Raw genomic sequence first — 18214 nt, forward strand, 5'->3', positions numbered from 1 at the left:
AAAAGGAGGTGCAGTCAGAAGAAAGGAGAGTCAAAACAAGAAATTAGACAAGGAACAACAACAACAAAAGAAGGGGTAGGATGTACATTGTTCAATATGCTACATGCCTAGAAAAGCATACAATCATAAATACGTTTCCACCGTTGCCCAATTCATGCTTAGCTTAACACTGAAGGTAAACCATTCTGAACCAGCTGCATGCACATATGGATGCATATGAATACATCCAAATTGTGATTTATACATTTCATTTATTAAAATTTTATACCCTGACCTTTTCAAAGCAGTTGGCTACCAAGACTGTTATAAACTTTGTGGCCAGATTTCAGGGGCAAATAAGGAGGCAGCTCCGGGAATTGCATCAAAGCACTGGAACAGCTACATGCAAGTTGGCAGAGTCTTCCTTGAACTGCGCACAATAGCTTTGTCAGTGTAAAAATCACACATACAGTAAACCTAACACTAATAATTGCCAAAGCAAAGCTTTAAAAAAACCTAAATTACATTAACCAGATGGATTTCAATTACTAATAACACATTTTTTAAGTGTGATTATCATTCACATTCCTCTAAAAAAAATAACAATATTCTAAGCTTTTGTATTTTTTTCCATCAGGCTGAATCAACATATTTGCTGTGGTGCCCCTCACTACACACTCATTAGGAATTATTTACCCATTTCATCTATTAACTTTTTAATACTCTAACCTTTAGTCTGTTTGCTACCAAAATTCAGTCAAAACTTTGCTGTGCATTAACATGAGAAAGAAAATGTCACAGGTCTTCCTAGAGTAAAAAATATATATATATAATTTTGTCACTACACTAACAGCTACCGGAGATTAGTAACTTACTGTACCTAGTGACAGGGGCAAAAGATGTTTTGTATTTATTTAGATATTTTTTTAACCTGTCACAGTCACAATTGTGGCAGGTTATTATCCAAATCTTTGTACAAAGCCAGGCTTGATACCACCACTCTTGTAACCCAAAAACAGATATTCACAAGATACTACAAAATTATACCAGGCTCACCCCAATCCTTCCAATGTCCTCTGCTTAAATGTGTGCATCCTACTATCAAAACATGATTTTTGAATTGTGTACATGGAGCACTTTCAGTTATGATGCAGAAGAGCTCCGAGCATGTCTCTCCTGTTTCAGATTGCAGCATTAGCACAATCTCTTCAATACACGTTGGGGAATTCAATCAACGGCTGCTTGACGCTAGCGTTCAGTTTAAAAAGAAGCAAGGGAAGGGCACCATCGACGTGTGGTGGCTGTTTGATGATGGAGGTAAGCCCTGCAAAAGACCATTACACAGACCAGGAACTGGGACCAATGCTATAATCCAATGTAAAATTTGCAAAACAATTAACAAAAAATGTAATTAAAAAAATTAAGTCGATGACCATTTTCAATATCAATGAAAAAATATTTTCTCTCTTAATTATACAATGTTCTGACTTGCTTCATTTGTGTGAACATATAATTTGATCTAATTTCTTCCCCCAGGGCTAATACTCCTAATTCCATACATTCTGACACTCCGGAAAAAGTGGAAGGATTGCAAATTAAGGATCTTTACTGGTGGAAAAGTTACTCGTCTTGAAGAAGAAAAGTTAATGTAAGAATATCCATACCCTTACCCAGTGAATCTATTTTTACTGTTTCCAGAAATTATTTGCACATAGGAGAAAAAGAAGAAAATGATGTATCTGAAGCTACTTGAATTATCTAAAGCACTATATAACAATATATTGGGCAGTAGAAGAAAAACTTTGGTAGTTTATTTTGTTGCAGCAATTTCTTAGAAGCTTTCACTGTTTCATGCATCTTTGTCCACGGTTTCATCTCAATGCCTTGCTAAAAGGGATTCTGGATTCTTTTTATGTAGACAGATAGAACTGGTCTTGAAAGAATTGCATTTTATATATCAAACTGCCATCTTAGCACACTTACCTACTTCAGTATAAATTGCACTTTGCAATTCAGTGCAAAGGTTTACCTATCAAAGTATTGCATTCCACGCATGCTTACTTTAAGTCTCACAAGTTTAACAGGATTTACTTCTGAGTAAATTCAACTTTCTGAATTTTGAAATTAAAACAGCTGCCCTTTTTTAATTTTTCAGGATGGCTTCACTTTTAAGTAAATTCAGAATCAAATTTGCTGACATTAATATAATTGGTGACATCAACATGAAACCCAATAAAGAGAGGTAAGCATTTGAAATCAGCGATTGAAATGGAAAATATTTCAAATTTTATTTCAGCAATTTTCCAAGTAGCGGTACAATTTTTAAAAACAGAACATCTAAAACCTGAATAAGCAAAGCTGGTTCTTGCTGCTGGTCAGTCTTATTTCTTCCATTTAGGAAAAGGAATCAAGCTGCATCATGGGTATTCATTCTGCTACTGCAGAGAAGGTAGCAAACTGCCAAAGAAAAATGGATTTTTGAAGTATTATTGAAATAGTTTGCCACTCCTGAAGCAGGGAATATCAGGCAGCCTTGGACATCCACTTTTTTTTAAAGGGTAACATGATTACTAACAAGATAACTATAATTTATATTATTTCATTTGCACACACACACAACATAACTAACTCTAACCACAATTGTTATTTGTGGTCATTCTGATGAATTGAAACATACTTTATTCTGTCTTGAATTGTGGTTAGTCATATGGCTATGGAGGTTATAATATACTTTGGTGAAAGAACATTAAAAGAACACTGGAATTGTATTTTATTATCCCAAATGCAGGGGTAAGTATGCAATTTGAACCCAGCCTAATTATGCTGCTGAGAGCTACCTGGTCTTTGCGGGAGTTAGATATGCTATTAAGCCCCAAGTAATTTGACCAGAAACCAGGGTGGAATGCAAGTTCACAATCCACAGTGCTACGTTCAAGTCTTTGAAATGCCATTATTTAGAAAGTCTCTAAGAACTCAGAATTAGGCGTCTAGATAAAGCCAATTTATTTCAACGTCATATTTACTGGAACTAATTTCCACAGGGATAACAATGTTAGTCTGTGGCAACAAGGAAAAGACAACATAGTGTAGCACCTTTGTTTTTATATGAAATAATTTCTTCTATGTTCAATGGGATTTACTTCCAGCTCAGTTTTAATCTTATAATCAACTACAGTGATAAATAAAGCCAGCGTTATAACACAAGCAGACTTTTTCAAAAACAGTCTTGTTTCTTATGTACACAATTATGGATATACTTTGCCATGTTGTGAAATGAACTATTATATATTACTTTATAAATATAATATGAAATATAAATTGACAGCAGAGACAAACACAGACCTAACTTGACAAACTGTTTCTATACTGCAATGGCTATACCCAAGCTTAAAACCTGATAAATGGAGCTTAAAAGATTTTGACTGAATTCAGCTATAGTTCCTACAGCCAAGAGCCTGTCCGATCTTAGAATATCTGTAAAGTGAAGAGTTAGAGTCCTGCTGTGAAGCCTCTTTATAATTTCGGTTCCAGCTGGAAATTCTTTGAAGAGATGATTGAACCATACCGCCTTCATGAAAGCTGCAAAGATTTAACAACTGCTGAGAAATTAAAGAGAGAGGCACCATGGAAAATCACTGATGCAGAACTGGAAGCATTCAAGGAGAAGGTAACAAGCCATACCTTTAGTTACCTTTGACACTATGAAGAAGCTATTTGAAAGAGAAAGCAGGGCATATAGATTACCGCCAGGGGAAAAAAAACCCCATAATATCCATGGCCTATATCAGCTGCTTTTTCTACCCAAATTTTACTCATAATCATTTTGAAACAATGGCTTAGATCAAGATTATTTATTTTATGAATAGAAAAAAGTCATCTGGGGAAGGCTTTTGATTTGGCAGAGACTTTACTTCAAACCTTAGAGCAGCGTTTCTCAACCATGGCAGCTTGAAGATGGGTGGATTTCAACTCCCAGAATTCCCCAGCCAGCATGCTGGGAATTGCAATCCACCCATCTTCAAGCTGCCATGGTTGAGAAACACTGCCCTAGAGGAGAAGGCAATGTTTATTTAATTGCCCTGTAGCCTATGCTTTCCAAAATCTGTACAGGTAGTCCTTGCTTAACAGCCTTAATTGGGACAGGAATTTCCATCACTAAGCAATGCAGTTGTTAGGTCAGGATTGCTTAGCAATGGCAGTTTTGGTAGTTCTGGTTGCAGTTGTTAGGCCAGGACCACACCCTTGTTAAAAGAGGACCTCATGCTTCTCCTGCTCTGCTGCGCTCACCTCCACTTCACTTCCCCCCACCTACCTATCTCCCCTTCATCTCTGCCGTTTTGGCCGCCTTACACTCCGCCTTGTACCCCCACCACCCTGAACTCGGTTGCTCCCACCGCCCCCAGTTGACCTTCTCTGTCTTCTTCCTCTCACTGCTGACGAGGTGGCCCAGCCTGGCCCTTTGCAAGGTAGCTGCTGGCTGTGTGAGGACTTCCTGAGGCCTCCAGAAGGCCTTGCATTGGGAACGCTGTGCATAGCCAGCAGCTGCCTCGCAAAGGGCCAGGCTGGGCCGCCTTGTCAGCAGCAGGAGGACGAAGACAGAGAAGGTCGGCTGGTGGTGGAGGGGGCAGAGGAGTGCAGGTGACAGGGGCACAGGGCGACCAAAAAGGCAGCGATGGGGGGAGATAGGCGGGCGGGGGGAGTTGAAGCATATATGCTACAGCCATAAATGTGGGCAGGCTGCCAAGCACCCAAATTTTGATCATGTGACCACGGGGGCGCTGCAACCGCTGTAACTTTGAGAACGGGCTGTAACTACCATTCATTCAGCATCGTCATAACTTCAACTGGCTGTTAAATGAGGACTATCTGTACCACATACTTGGGGGAGTCTCCAGAACAATGTAGGAAACAGCATTAAGGGCTCAACGAAAAAGGGGAAACAAAGCAAAACAAAACTCAACTCTCATCCACTCAGAGCATCCTCAGCAAAACACTCACAGAAAGCTCCCAATGGCAGAAGCAAATTTTGAAACAAACAGCACACAATTTTCCAAGCAATTATTATTATTATTATATTTTTATCCCTTTTTAATTTTTTAAAGATATACATATAACTCAAGACGACAAACATACCTAATACTCCTTCCTTCTCTTTTCCCTACAACCACCACCACCACCACCACCCTGTGAGGGGAGTTGGGCCAAGAGAAAGTGACTGGCCCAGTCACCCAGCTGGCTTTCATGCCTAAGCAGGACTAGAACACACAGCCTCCTGGTTTCTAGGCCAGCCCATTCACCACTATACAAAACCGGGCCTCAGTCTTCATGAGGTGGGTGGGGACAACATCTAATACAAGGGATACATAATCCAATACCAAATTCTGCAACCATTTCTGTCATCCAACATCAAAGCTTTTGCAAAAATTAAGACACCAAAACTGTTCCTTGCACTGCTCGAACTACAACAGTGAATGTTAATTTGGGATATATGCTAGCTGAGTAGGACCGGTATATATCACACACTGACTTTATTAAGAATATTCTATAAATATTAAGGGTAGCACTGTCTGGAAAACTTGCCAGAGTAGGATCTGATCAGAGTAGGATCAGAGTAGGATTCAGCAGGATCATTGATCTGAATGCAAGACTAATTGTACATTTATAATTCCTTCCAACTCTTAATTTCTTTCAATAAATTTATGTGCATAGTTACTATATTCTATAGCCATCAGTATTTCATTAAAGGGGTAAAATATGGATTCATATTGATTTAATAACAACACAAAATAATTACCCAACAAATCAGACTGAGTTTGTCTCCAATTTGTATTAAGTACTTCGCAGTTTACAAAAGTCACATTTCAGTCAACAGATTTATCTAAAGACAGAGTAATACAGCATGATCTTATTTCAAGGTTATTCACAAAAGAAGAATGCCTGGAATATATTTAAATGTAACTTGAAGCATGGTAGAAAAATTTACTATTTTTCTAATGTAATCAGCTTTTGATTTTAAACAGAGTTACCGTCAGGTCCATTTGAATGAACTCCTACAGGAACACTCTCGAGCTGCTAATCTAATTGTTCTGTAAGTTATATATTTTTCATTTGGGGTCTCTGCCGGGGCTTTTGGGCAAGATTGCAGGTTCAGGTACAGTTGACTACAACCAGTTTTCTGTATCTCTTTGCTTCCATCTGATAACCCTAGTCTGGGAGAATATTAATGTACTAGCGAGGAACGTTACTAATACTTTCATCCTATTCAATTCAACAGGAGCCTACCAGTGGCAAGAAAAGGAATTATATCTGATTACCTCTATCTGGCTTGGCTAGAAATTCTCTCCAAGAACCTACCTCCAGTTTTGCTCATTCGAGGCAACCACAAAAATGTACTAACATTTTACTCATAGCAAGCTCCCCCTGGAGTCCATTATATGCATTTTGCACATAGCAGTGGACTTAACGTAACAAATGGACTCTTAACAGGTTACTTTGCTATTAGCATCTCAGAGTGAAAAACAAATCATGTATGCAAATGACTCTAACAGTCCACTTTATAGGAAGATGAAATGGAAAACTAGGATGGGCAGGGCAGGGTAAAATGGAAGAGAATACCTGGGGGGAAAAAAATGACCAACTGCATTCCATATGTCAACATTTAATGTCTCACTTTAAAATTCTAGCTTTCATCACAAAAAAGAAAAACTCCGTGATATCAGAATATATATTATCCTCCACTCCTATTATAAACACATTAGGTTTGACTACTGTGGTCCAGAATAACATAGAATTCTATTTCTCTTCCGTTCTCTCCAAAAGAATCCCAAATGTATAATTTTGCATTTAATGCTACACCTGCCTACATAACTTCAATAACGTTTGTGTTCTATAACTAAATGTAGTTATAATCTTTTTTCTATTCATGACAGTGTAGCTGGGGAGCAAAATGTGATTTACAATGTGTAACTTGTAATTTCAAATTATCACCTCAGGATAAGCTGAAATCATATTCAATCACTTTAGACAACTTTGAAAGCAAAACTATATGTACTAACTTAATTTTTTTTAAGATTTCATAACATTGATTTCTTTAGAATTATAAATTGAAGTACACTAGCACAGTGCCTTGGCATAACTTGGGAGATGCTTTTTAGTAAGTTTCAATCCATTCTGACTGGACAAAATACTTTAACTTGTATATTAATTTAATATATTAATAAATAAAAATGTATCCCTACGGCATGTTCTGATTTACTGATTTTTATTGTTTCCATGTTGTGAAAAAATTTCAAGGGGGCATCTTTATTAAGTTTGTTGCAACACAGGCTGCACTGAACATTTGAAAAACTAACACATGCAATTTGTCACAGATTTTGACACGCTAGAATTTGTATTACCCAATGCATCATAAGCTGGTGGACAGAGGTGAAAAAAGGAATAAAGAATGTGAGCAAATGTCATAAAATGCAAAAATATGTGGTTTGTCATAATTCAGGTGGTATTGTGACCATTCATAACAACAACATTTGATAATATCACAATCGTCTTAATTACTTATTTCATCTACAGTGATAGTTTTATTCACATTTTACTGATTAAACACATTTTACCAGACAAGATTTGATTTGTTTTACTGATACAGTATCACCAAATAATATCTGCTTTGTAGAAGCATTCTTGATACTGGAAACTATTGTCTTTGTAAAATTAGACAAGAATGGGATGAACAGATATAAACCTGTTTATTATTTCTTGGGAAAAAAGCTCAACATAATATACTGGGATTGTTGGTGTAAGTATACAAAAAGCAAAATTATCAAGACATTTAACTAGTTTTGGGGGCAATAGGGAGAGAGAGACTTGAGAACAGACATCAGACTATAAAATGAGAGGGCGTGGGAAAGCAGTGTTTTTTGAATGAACCTTCCTCAACCCAGTGGAACCACAGTTCCAAGGATTACCGTGCAACAGTCATAATTCAACATTATGAAACTGAAATGGCCTTTCACAAGATGTAAAAATAGGAATTAATAGCTTGCTGGCATGAATACGTGGTTTGTTTCTGCATACTGCTAGCTCAGTCTTCAAAAAAGGCAGACACCAATTCATACAGGATAGCTCGGCCAATACATCCTTGTAATGCCAAGAGTACCGTTCAAGTTGCCAACAGTGTGCTTTTCAGGGGCCTTATTTACAGGACCCCCAGAAGCTGAGCCAGCTCAAGGGCTATCATGATCAGGAACGCCATTTAGCCTGAGCCGTTTTCGGGGGCTCTCCTTCAGCTGAACTTACTCCAGGTGACTTACAAGGGCACAGCCTTGCAATTTTCCCAGCCTGACATGGAAGCCCCCTGCCTTTTCCCGCGAAATGCCTTTAGGTTGGTTGGACTCCCCACCCTCGCCTACACCCACAGCCTTTCCGGATGAGCCCCAACCTGTGCAAGCCCTGATCAGCTTCTTAAACCAGCCAAGGCCTTCTTAAACCAGCCAAGGCTCAAGATAAAGGAAGCCTCTTCCAAGTGAGCTATTTGCATTTTTAAACAGTGTAAATTCAAATGATGCCTTGGTCACGGGGCCCTGCCTTCTTTTGCTTGGGCAGGCTGACTTCCGTTTTTGTAAAGATGAGACTTCTCCAAACTTGGAACAGACTCATACTCATCTGGCAACCTCTGAACAGGAGGAGGAGGAGATCAACCGACCCTATTGGCCTTCCAGAAATCTTTTAAAAGATTTCCAGCAGGTTTTTCCAGCAGGTTTGGGGATCCCATGGAAATAGAGAGCCCGGAAGATGGTTACATTGTGTGTAGGGATGTTGGTCCATTCTCCCATGGATTATATTCACATTTAACTGTTTTTAACCATTTGTTTTATTGTACGCTGCCCAGAGTCACATTTGTGAGATGGGTGACTATATAAATTTGATAAATAAATAAATCCCAATATGTGCTGCTATATAAACTTGATAACTAATAATTCCCAAGATGGGCAGTTATATAAATTTGGTAAACCTATCAATCAATCAATCCCAAGATGGGCAGCTATATAAACTTAACAACTAAAAATAATAATTCCCAAGATGGGCAGTTATATAAATTTGATAAACCTATCAATCAATCAATCAATCCCAAGATGGGCAGCTACATAAATTAGATAGATAGACAGATAGACAGACAGAAATAATCATTCCAAGGTGAGCGGCTATAGAAATTTGATAAATACATAATAATTCCCAAGGACTCTGGGCACAAATCTGGGTGGTTGTTCCTAGTTCTCCATTCGTGGAACTGAAGCCAATTAGGCTAATTAACCCCACGCAGGGAATCCCGCCTGAGCAGCTGCGCGCCCCGACATAACCCGTTTCCTAAGTGAGCCCGTTCCGGATTCCCACAAGACAAAGTCACCCCCGGAAAGCCAAGCCAGGCCGTTCAGCTGCAGCGGTCTAACCCAGCCTGGCCGTTGGCACCTCCCCGCCCCGAGGTCTCTGAAGCCGACCCTGGTTAGGCGTGCCGTGTGGATGCACCCTTCCCGTCTTCTCCTGACCCGGGTCAGGGCGGCGTGTGAACGCGGGGCGGGGACGAGGCCCCTTCCCGCCACGGGCCGAGAGAGGGGGGGGGGGCGCCAAGGCTGCCATCTTAGCCTCCTCCCAGTCCAACCGGGCGACCAGAGAGCGCGACGCTTTTTCCCTTCCCAGGCGCTGCTTGCCGTCGCGGAGGCTAAACGACGGACCGTACGGGGCCGAAACGGGCCTTCGGGCGCCATGGCTATCCTGCGCTCCCTCAAGCACCTGCTCAGAGACAGTAAGGACAAGGTTTTAGTCCCCCCCTCCGTCGCGGAGGTTGGACTCTTCCAGAAGGAGCTGCGAGGCCCTCTCGGCCTTGCCAAGACCGAGTGGGCAAAACCATTTCAATACGGAGGGGAGAAGCTGTCCGGGATCCTTTGGGGGAAAGTATAGGAGGCTCTGGAAAGTGGGGCGGGGGGGGGAGAGCAAAGAGTGAGAGGCGCAGCAGTCATAGACTACTTTTCAGACTCGTCCAGCGAATTTGTTTCCGGGTTTACTAGAACGCCATCCCGGGCCTGGTGGGGAAGAGCGTTGGGTTCGCTCTACAAGGTGATAGCGATGAGGAATCAGTGGCTCAGCTGGGTAGCACCGTTCGTACGGTTTTGCCTCCCGCAAAACAAGCAGCCGCCATTTTTAGGATCACTGAGCTTAGCAGCCAAACAATCAGTCTTTCTCAGGAGGGCCGAGAGTGCCCATCCGCTCCGACTCACACACGAACCAAGGCGAGCATGAAAACGGGTATTTAGGTCTACCGTTTCGTGGAAAAGGAAGAAAAGACCTCCCGGGCTGCCTAAATCCGAGGTTAAAATCCCAGTGGGTTGGCTCTTTCCTTTCTTTTTTTCCCTCCAAGCGAACCCGGAATTCCTGATTCGGGCGAGGCGCTGAGCAACTTCAGTTGGAACTTCACTTTTCTTATCTCTGACGGGCCGGGCAAGCCCCGCCCCTGCCGCGCGCCCATTGGCTGTTGGTCCGGCGCGCGGGTTTCTTTAAAGAAAGCGCGGGCTTCCGAGCTGTCGCTGTTCCTTTCTCCTCAGAATTGGCCTCCTTTCTTCGCGGGATCGCCATGCCGACCTCCACAGTAATCCCTGAAGCCTCCTCTCCCGCCAGGCTGAGGATTCCCGGCGCCGACCAGCCCTGCCAGAGTCTGCGCTTCGTCAAGCTGACCGAAAACGCCTATGTGCCTTCTAAAGGATCTTCCCGCGCGGCGGGCTACGATTTATACAGGTAGGAAAGAAAGGGAAGGGGAGAGAAGAGGCCAAGAGCCGTTCCGTGGCCGGCTCGCTTTGGTTCGGCCAGACGTGCTAAATCGGGCCTTAACGGTGGTCGGCTGGATGAGCCGCGAGAAGCACCGTGGGAAGCCCCCGGCTGGGCTTTGCGAGCCACAGCACGAGGGTTCAGACCAAAACGGGTTACATTTCGGTGGGATGGGGGCCCCCGGTTACCGTCATTATTTGCCTAAAGGTGAGAATTGCAAGCCACCGAGGGCGGGAAAATTGTGGAGGGGGGGGAACGATGACCACATGGGTGTGCAGGTGGAATGAAATAAATAAATGGGTGTCAGGGCATCGTGCAAATGGTATGGCTCATACACGTGCATCGGGAGTTACAACCCCATGGCATGACTGCATCATGTGCATAGGCTCTATAGACACGCTATATAAATAAATAAATGATGGCCTGCCTGCTGCAACAGTCGTCAATGCAACAGTCTGCAACAGTGCAACAGTTGTCAATGCCTGCCTGTTGCAAAGCACCTGAATGTCAATCACATGGCGGCAGGGACACTGCGATGGCCGTAAATGCGAGGACTGGCCCTAAAGTTTTTCAGCACCGTCATAACTTCAAATGGTCGCTAAACAGGGCAGTGGCTAAGCGAGGTCTACCTGTATACCATACAGCTCACTTCTCAATATCTAGTGTACATATTATGTTTTATCCTCTGAGTGGGGGAGATGGGCAGTGATAAAAATATGATAAATAAATAAATAAAAATGTTTTTGTTTATTGAGAACTGATCAGATTGATAGGAGGTAATAGTGTATAAAAAGAAGGGATTTTTTGCATGCAGTTTCCCAGGGAGTTTGTTAGGGAACTTGAATTTACTGGTTTTTCTTCTTCTTAGCTGTTCGTTTTTTAAAAAATGCTTGCTTTTGTAGTGCATATGAATGTGAGATCCCTGCTTTAGGGAAGGCGGTAGTGAAAACGGATATTCAGATTGCCCTTCCTACTGGTTGCTATGGTCGAGTAGGTAAGTTGGGAAACAGAAAAATTGTAATCTTGTAGGTTGTTTACTAAAGCTTTGTTCATGAAACCTAGACAGTAAGTCTTAAGTCATTTAAACTCCATTTGTGTTATTTCTTGGAAACATAGTATATTTCTACAGAAATACATAAGTACACTTTTTCTGGAGAGTCCATTCAAATAACTATTATCATTTACCACAATGAATTTGTAGCAGTGTTTCAAAGCTTCATCTTACATTTACATTAATAAATGAATTTGTGCAATTTGAATTGTGCAATTTGTGTAGCTTAGCTGTCAGTCTTCAGTTTATGTAGGTGAAGCCTATCACTGTTGTTGCAATATAATTTCTATTGGTAACACCGATATAATAATTCTGTTGTAATTATGAAACTGGGTGCTTTAATAAATTTAGCCATTTTGCTAGTGAGTGTTAGTGGGTGGAGCTTTACAAATTATTATTGCAAGGTGCAACTTACTGTATAACATCATTTCTGAAAGCATCTTTTTTTTTTTTTTTCTTTTAAGCTCCTCGGTCTGGATTAGCTGTAAATCATTTCATTGATGTTGGTGGTAAGTAATTTGCTTATATATACAATTACCTCAATATATACATTTAGATGCTACAATTCATATTTCATCGTTCTTAATTTAGAAAAAAATTCTTAGTGAAATGAATCAAAAAGTTATAAAATATGCTTTTACTTATTTACATTAATTTGCATATTTAATAAGATGGCAGTATTGTACTCTTACATTCTGGGAGTAGAAGTATTGAAAGATGAAATGTGAGTTTTTTATATTACATAAACAAGCTCCCTGTCATTTTAGTGAGGCTAACTGATGGAACATATGTTCTTTGCGCATCCTATAATTTAAAATAAGAGTAAGTTAATTAAAGCACATCTGTTAAAGCAATTGACCATGAACTAAACTCTGCAGAACTGTATGTTAGCGGTTGGCTAGATACATTTATCCGCAGCTTATATTTATTTCAATTAAGCAATGTTTGGAAACAAACATTTTCAGACTTTTTATTTTTAAGGAATCCTCACATAGATTCATTTGTTACAGAGCTCTTAAGCTAATAAGACTAAGCTTCTACTAAATGAAGTAGATTTTAAGTCATGCCTCCTGCCTCATTGATTTTAATTGAAATTAAGTACAACTGGAGAGTAAACCCTGCTACTGAATTAATATGTTTAGATGTAACATACCATAGAAACCCATTGCTGTGGTGAATTTAAAGCATATTTGCAATATATATCTGCAACATATTTGATACCTCTTTTAGAGATATCATATACAGGTAGTCCTCGCTTAACAATCACAACTGGTTTCTTTTGTGGGTCTTGGCTGTGATTCTGTTCCTCTAGATTTATGAATGCTGCACAGGCTTCCTGTGCAGATGACGTGAAATAATCTTTTGAGCAGTGGACCACATTCTGGTTGCTTCTGAGGCTCAACAGCATAACTAAGCTGATTGATCGGGTGGTGGCCTTTGCTTTTTGTTAATGGTTAGGAGTCTCCATTCCCCCAACTGACTGCATTGTTCTACCTCCCTCTTCCAGACAAATGAGTGCCTATGTTTGCCCAGTAACAGTTTCTCATATAAATATTTTTAGTTTTCAAACTGAGGGTAGAATCTTTAATGTACAATTAAACATCTACACTGTTGCATTTTTTTTAACAGCTGGGGTAATTGATGAGGACTACAGAGGAAACATTGGTGTTGTATTGTTTAACTTTGGAAAGGAGCCATTTAAAGGTAAAAAAATTAAATTGGACATTTAAGTATTAGACTGATACTTTCTTTAAACTTCCTGCTTTTTTAGTTAGAGTATATATGTAAAAGTTGTTAAGAGGAAGATTATTAATAAAGCATGAGGTACTGACTAGTTTTGGCAGAGCTATTGAGGGAGTTTCAGGACAGATGTGAACAGCCTTCCCTTCACCAGTCTACTGGCAGCTGCTGCTTCTTCCTGTGGCTCATCATCATTCTTCATCTACCTACGGGATGTTTGTGGAACAGGGGATGGGAAAACGGGAGATGGGGACTAACTTGGGACTTGCCATCACATTTCCATTCTCTTCCATTTTGATAAATCAGACAGAGAAAAGGTCATGGGGCACACTTGCTACCATACTTTATGGTCAGCAAAAATAATCTTTGGAGATTGAGTATTGAGCGTTTCTCATCTCTTTCACTGTTAGGAGACGGTAGGAGGAATTGAAAAAAAAGAAATGAAGATGTAGCCAAGCCTTGGCCAACAGAAATAGTGCCCCCAAGGTCTAAATAGACATGGTGCAGACAGCCTGGCTCATCCTGCTTAGTTTAACTGAAATTAAACCAGAATTCCTTACTTTTGAAGTACTGGAAACCACTGACTTAAGCCAAGCATGAAACACTGAAACCAGCACATAAGGAAAAGGAGAAAGCTTTAGCTTTGATACTCATTCTCACTTATATGAACCTCAGAAAGAGTACAAACTGATTAGTCCATTTGATAAATAGTCATAAATCAAATGTAAGATGTTATAAAGGTAAGTTAGAAAGCATTTACAAAAAAATTAACTACCTAATTTCCAAAAGATGTGTTATTTTTTAATCTCCTCTGATAGAAGCATGTATACTGCCTTGCAAATACAGCATAAGTCAGGGGTCCCCAAATTCTTCAGCTTATTACCCCTTCATGAAGTTTCAGATAGTTCATTGACCCCCAAATGTTTATTATATGAAAATAATTTAATAAATACTACTTTAATAATACTATGAATAACAACAACGGAGAGTCCCATTGACCCTTGGGGATCGATATTTGCCACTTTGGGGAACCCTGGCATAAATAATATATATCCATTTGGACTTTATCATCAGTGATCTAATCCGCAAAAGGGGAAACAAGCCATTTCTTTCTGTTGGGCTTCTTTTCATTGCGTATTCTTTCCTTAATCACTGGAATTTTCCTTAGAAAAAAAATAACAATAATGTATTGATATTGTGGTCTCTAACAATATTAGAAGTTTTTAAATTCCCTGTTATTTTGGTTTTGAAGTTAAAAAAGGTGACAGGATTGCTCAACTAATCTGTGAGCGTGTCTACTATCCGGTTCTTGAAGAAGTCAAGGTAAGAAATTGGAAACGTTGGGAAAGAATTGTTTGTTTTCTATCCTGCCTTTATTATTTTTATAAATAACTCAAGGCGGCGAACATACCTAATACTCCTTCCTCCTCCTATTTTCCCCACAACAACCCTGTGAGGTGAGTTGGGCTGAGAGAGAGAGACTGGCCCAAGGTCACTGCTAACCCAGGTATCTTACTGTTAAGTAAATCCTTTTCATTCCTATTTTTATTAAGGATAAGGGAAAAATCTATTTGGTACACATTTACTCTGGAATCTCAATTTGGTTCCAGGCCTGAAGGAGAATTGAGCTATGTTTTCTGAATTTGCAGTTGAAAACTAGTGAATGTGATGAGGATATTAGCTGGAAAATTCACATGTGAATTTTCAAGCAGACTTCAGAATAGCTAAAAGACTTATTCAACATTGGAAGAGTAAACATTTGGCCCCACCTACTCAGTGGTCTGCTATGCAGTAGAGTTGAGTTATTACAAACATAAATTACTTTTGAATATAGATTAGTTATGGATGATTATAATGAACCAGAGCTCATTTACTAACATGTTTAGAATGTTTGTATATGAATAAAAGCCGGCTTGGAGTAGTTAAGGCACCAGGCTAGAAACTGGGAGACTGAGTTCTAGTCCTGCCTTTAGGAACAAAACCAGTTGGGTGACCTTGGGCCAGTCCCTCTCTCTCAGCCCTAGGAAGGAGGCAATGGCAAACCACTTCCAAAAAACCTTGCCAAGAAAACTGCAGGGACTTCAGGTCCAGGCAGTCTCTGAGAATCAGACATGATTGAATGGATTAAAATATATGTTTGCGTGTGAATATAGAGGTAGTCCTTGTTTACTGGCTGCTTGTTCAGTGACCGTTCAAAGTTACGTGGCACTGAGAAATGAGGGGTATGACTAGACCTTGAGCTTGTGGCCGTTGCAATGTCCCCACAGTCATGTGATCAAGATTCAGGCGCTTGGCAAGCGGCACGCATTCACACCGGTCACAGCATCCCACAGTCATGTGATCACCATTTGCAATTTCACAGCCGGGTTCCAATAAGCAAAATCAACCGGGGAGCCGGCAGCAAGTCACGGTCATGTGATGTTGTGGTTAACAACCACAGATGATTCACTTAACTACCACAGCCAGAACTGACATAAGTTAGGCACGGTTACTTGATGTTACCTTTTATGACTGTGTCGCTTAGCGGCAGAGTTGCCAGTCCCAACTGCGGTTGGTGAGGACTACCTGTATTCACTTATTTATATTTCAAATTTAGTCACCGCCTATCTCACTCACAGAGCAGCTCTATGCCCTTTTGTTTTCTTTTCCTTCATAACTCTATTATTTTTTTTTCTCTTCAGTTAATAAAAGCTTATATACATACGCACAAATCAGTTTGATGTAGTGGTTAAGGCAGCAGGGCCGGTTGTTTTCTCTCAGCCCTAGGAAAAAGGGAAGGACTGTCTTGCTCTTGAACAGGCAGTTTCTTGTAATTTCTGCATGCTTCCAAAAATTATAAGGAAATAATTTTTAGAAAAGCTAATTACTTCTATTTTTTAGGTTTTGGATGAAACAGAACGTGGTTCAGATGGCTTTGGATCAACTGGGCAGAAATAAAGAGCTCTTTCATATATTTTTGTACACCTTTTAAAAATGTAAATAAACTTTGATAGAAAAATTCTGAGTTTTTTTCTTCTTATAAGGAAGAGATGGATTTAAAGACATTACTGCAATGAAAAGAGCATAGATCACTACAGGTTGTGCTGAGTGCTGCTGCAGTGAGGGGAACCTGCCAAAGACAACTAACTTTCAGAGACTACTTAAAATCAACCCCCGAGGCCCTTGTTCACAATCATGGTCTTCCAGTCGAATTATAATGAATCGCTTATTTAAAAACAAGCTGCAGTTTAAACAAGCATGCAAAATCAGGCAATTACAGATGGTCTTCGCTTGACATCCATTCGTTCCACGACTGTTCGAAGTTACAATGGCATTGAACGGGGGGGCTTGTGACAGGCCTTTGTAGCTGCAGCTGTCACGGCATCCCCACAGTCACATGATCGCAGTTCAGGTGTTTGGCAGCTGGCTCACAATTCCAACATTGCAGCTGCAAGGTGTCCTGCAATCATGTGATGGCCATTTGTGACCTCTGCTGACAGCTTCTAACAAGCAAAGTCAGTGGGGAAGCCAGCAGCAAGTCACCCATCGTGGTTTATGACTGGGTGATTCTTTTAACGACTGCAGCCAGAACTGACATAAGTTGGTTCAGTCATGTGACTTCATGCCTTACAGCACATTGCTTAGCAGCAGAGTTCCCAGTCCCAATTGCCATCGGTAGGTGAGGACTACCTGTATTCACAATCTGTGATTTGCAAGCTGTCAAGGGCTTTCAAAGTCATATTCTATAGTTGAATGGCTTACGAAGGAGGACTGGGAACAGAAAACGTGCTATGGTAGTGGTATAACATGCTCAAAAAGTCATTCTCAATATCTTTCCAGCTCTGTTCTGTTCCAACTAGACCGTCTTCAAAGGCAGTCCAATTCACAGTATCATGTTCTAACCAGGAACACAACAATTTAATCAACATGCTCCTTTTGTGTATATTTGCTGCAACTTCTGTAAGCACCAAGCTCTCTTGTAGGCATTTGCCCGTAACAATCTGCAGCTCTAAGCCAGTGACCCAGCCTCTGCAATCAAACTGGCTCTCAACTTCTCCCTTTGCACGTATAACCAAATTGGTAGTTACATGACTGCACAAATTTTGACCGAGTGCCATTTTGCAGAGCAACTTCTGATCCTGATCACTTTGGCGGTATAAGAAAAACAAGATTTACTCACCCCTTTCTCTTGCAGTGAGCATAGATGACAGTGAAACCTAGGCCATCTATACAGTAATATCAAATTGTCTCAATTTATTCTACCATATTCCTTATGTCTGAAAATGTGACTTGTTACCAACTGAGTTGAATGCAATCCACAAAGTCCATGTGACATTCAAGTACTAGAGATCCTATTTCACCTTGCAATCCTAGTCAGGCAAGACCATAGTAAGGAGCTTGTCAACACTAAGAAATTGCTATATCTAATGGGATACAAGTTATACAGGCCTTATCTAATTCTATTTGTTATAAACAAGGTCTAAACTGGCACCATAACCCTGTTTTTCAGCCACTGACATATATGTTTCTTCTCCCTACAAATATCCTGTGCAAATGTTTAAACGTATTAAAAATCACAAGAGTGAGAAGTTTACTAAAGCCAAACAAGTTGATCAGGCAAGCAAGTAGCATGGGTTACACAACCCAACAACC

At 40.4% G+C, this 18214-nt stretch overlaps 2 protein-coding genes across 2 annotated transcripts in view; both read left to right on the forward strand.

Annotated features, from left to right (window-relative positions):
• Positions 1-6585, forward strand: part of SLC12A1 (solute carrier family 12 member 1) — a 41856-nt gene extending 35271 nt beyond the window's left edge. The window contains exons 21-26 of the mRNA XM_063313839.1: positions 1165-1296; positions 1516-1627; positions 2135-2221; positions 3511-3646; positions 6000-6067; positions 6254-6585. Of these exons, the coding sequence (XP_063169909.1) occupies positions 1165-1296; positions 1516-1627; positions 2135-2221; positions 3511-3646; positions 6000-6067; positions 6254-6389 (671 nt within the window). The 3' untranslated portion in view covers positions 6390-6585. The remainder of the gene's footprint in view (positions 1-1164; positions 1297-1515; positions 1628-2134; positions 2222-3510; positions 3647-5999; positions 6068-6253) is intronic.
• Positions 6586-9622: 3037 nt separating this feature from the next.
• Positions 9623-16580, forward strand: DUT (deoxyuridine triphosphatase). Its single transcript, XM_063313889.1, has 7 exons — positions 9623-9775; positions 10572-10761; positions 11694-11785; positions 12307-12351; positions 13472-13546; positions 14835-14905; positions 16463-16580. Exons 1-7 carry the CDS (start codon positions 9736-9738, stop codon positions 16517-16519), a joined length of 570 nt encoding a protein of 189 aa, XP_063169959.1. The 5' UTR covers positions 9623-9735; the 3' UTR covers positions 16520-16580.
• The last annotated feature ends 1634 nt before the right edge of the window (positions 16581-18214 follow it).

This window comes from Candoia aspera, chromosome 13 (genome assembly GCF_035149785.1).
Source record: "Candoia aspera isolate rCanAsp1 chromosome 13, rCanAsp1.hap2, whole genome shotgun sequence".
In the NCBI taxonomy this organism is placed as follows: domain Eukaryota; kingdom Metazoa; phylum Chordata; class Lepidosauria; order Squamata; family Boidae; genus Candoia; species Candoia aspera.

What these genes read in the sequence shown, in the direction of transcription:
- DUT (XM_063313889.1), top strand. Translation starts at nt 9,736, where the DNA reads ATGGCTATCCTGCGCTCCCTCAAGCACCTGCTCAGAGACA. An exon ending in GCGGGCTACGATTTATACAG is followed by an intron (nt 10,762 to 11,693) that starts GTAGGAAAGAAA and finishes TTGCTTTTGTAG; the next exon opens with TGCATATGAATGTGAGATCC. An exon ending in CGGTTCTTGAAGAAGTCAAG is followed by an intron (nt 14,906 to 16,462) that starts GTAAGAAATTGG and finishes TCTATTTTTTAG; the next exon opens with GTTTTGGATGAAACAGAACG.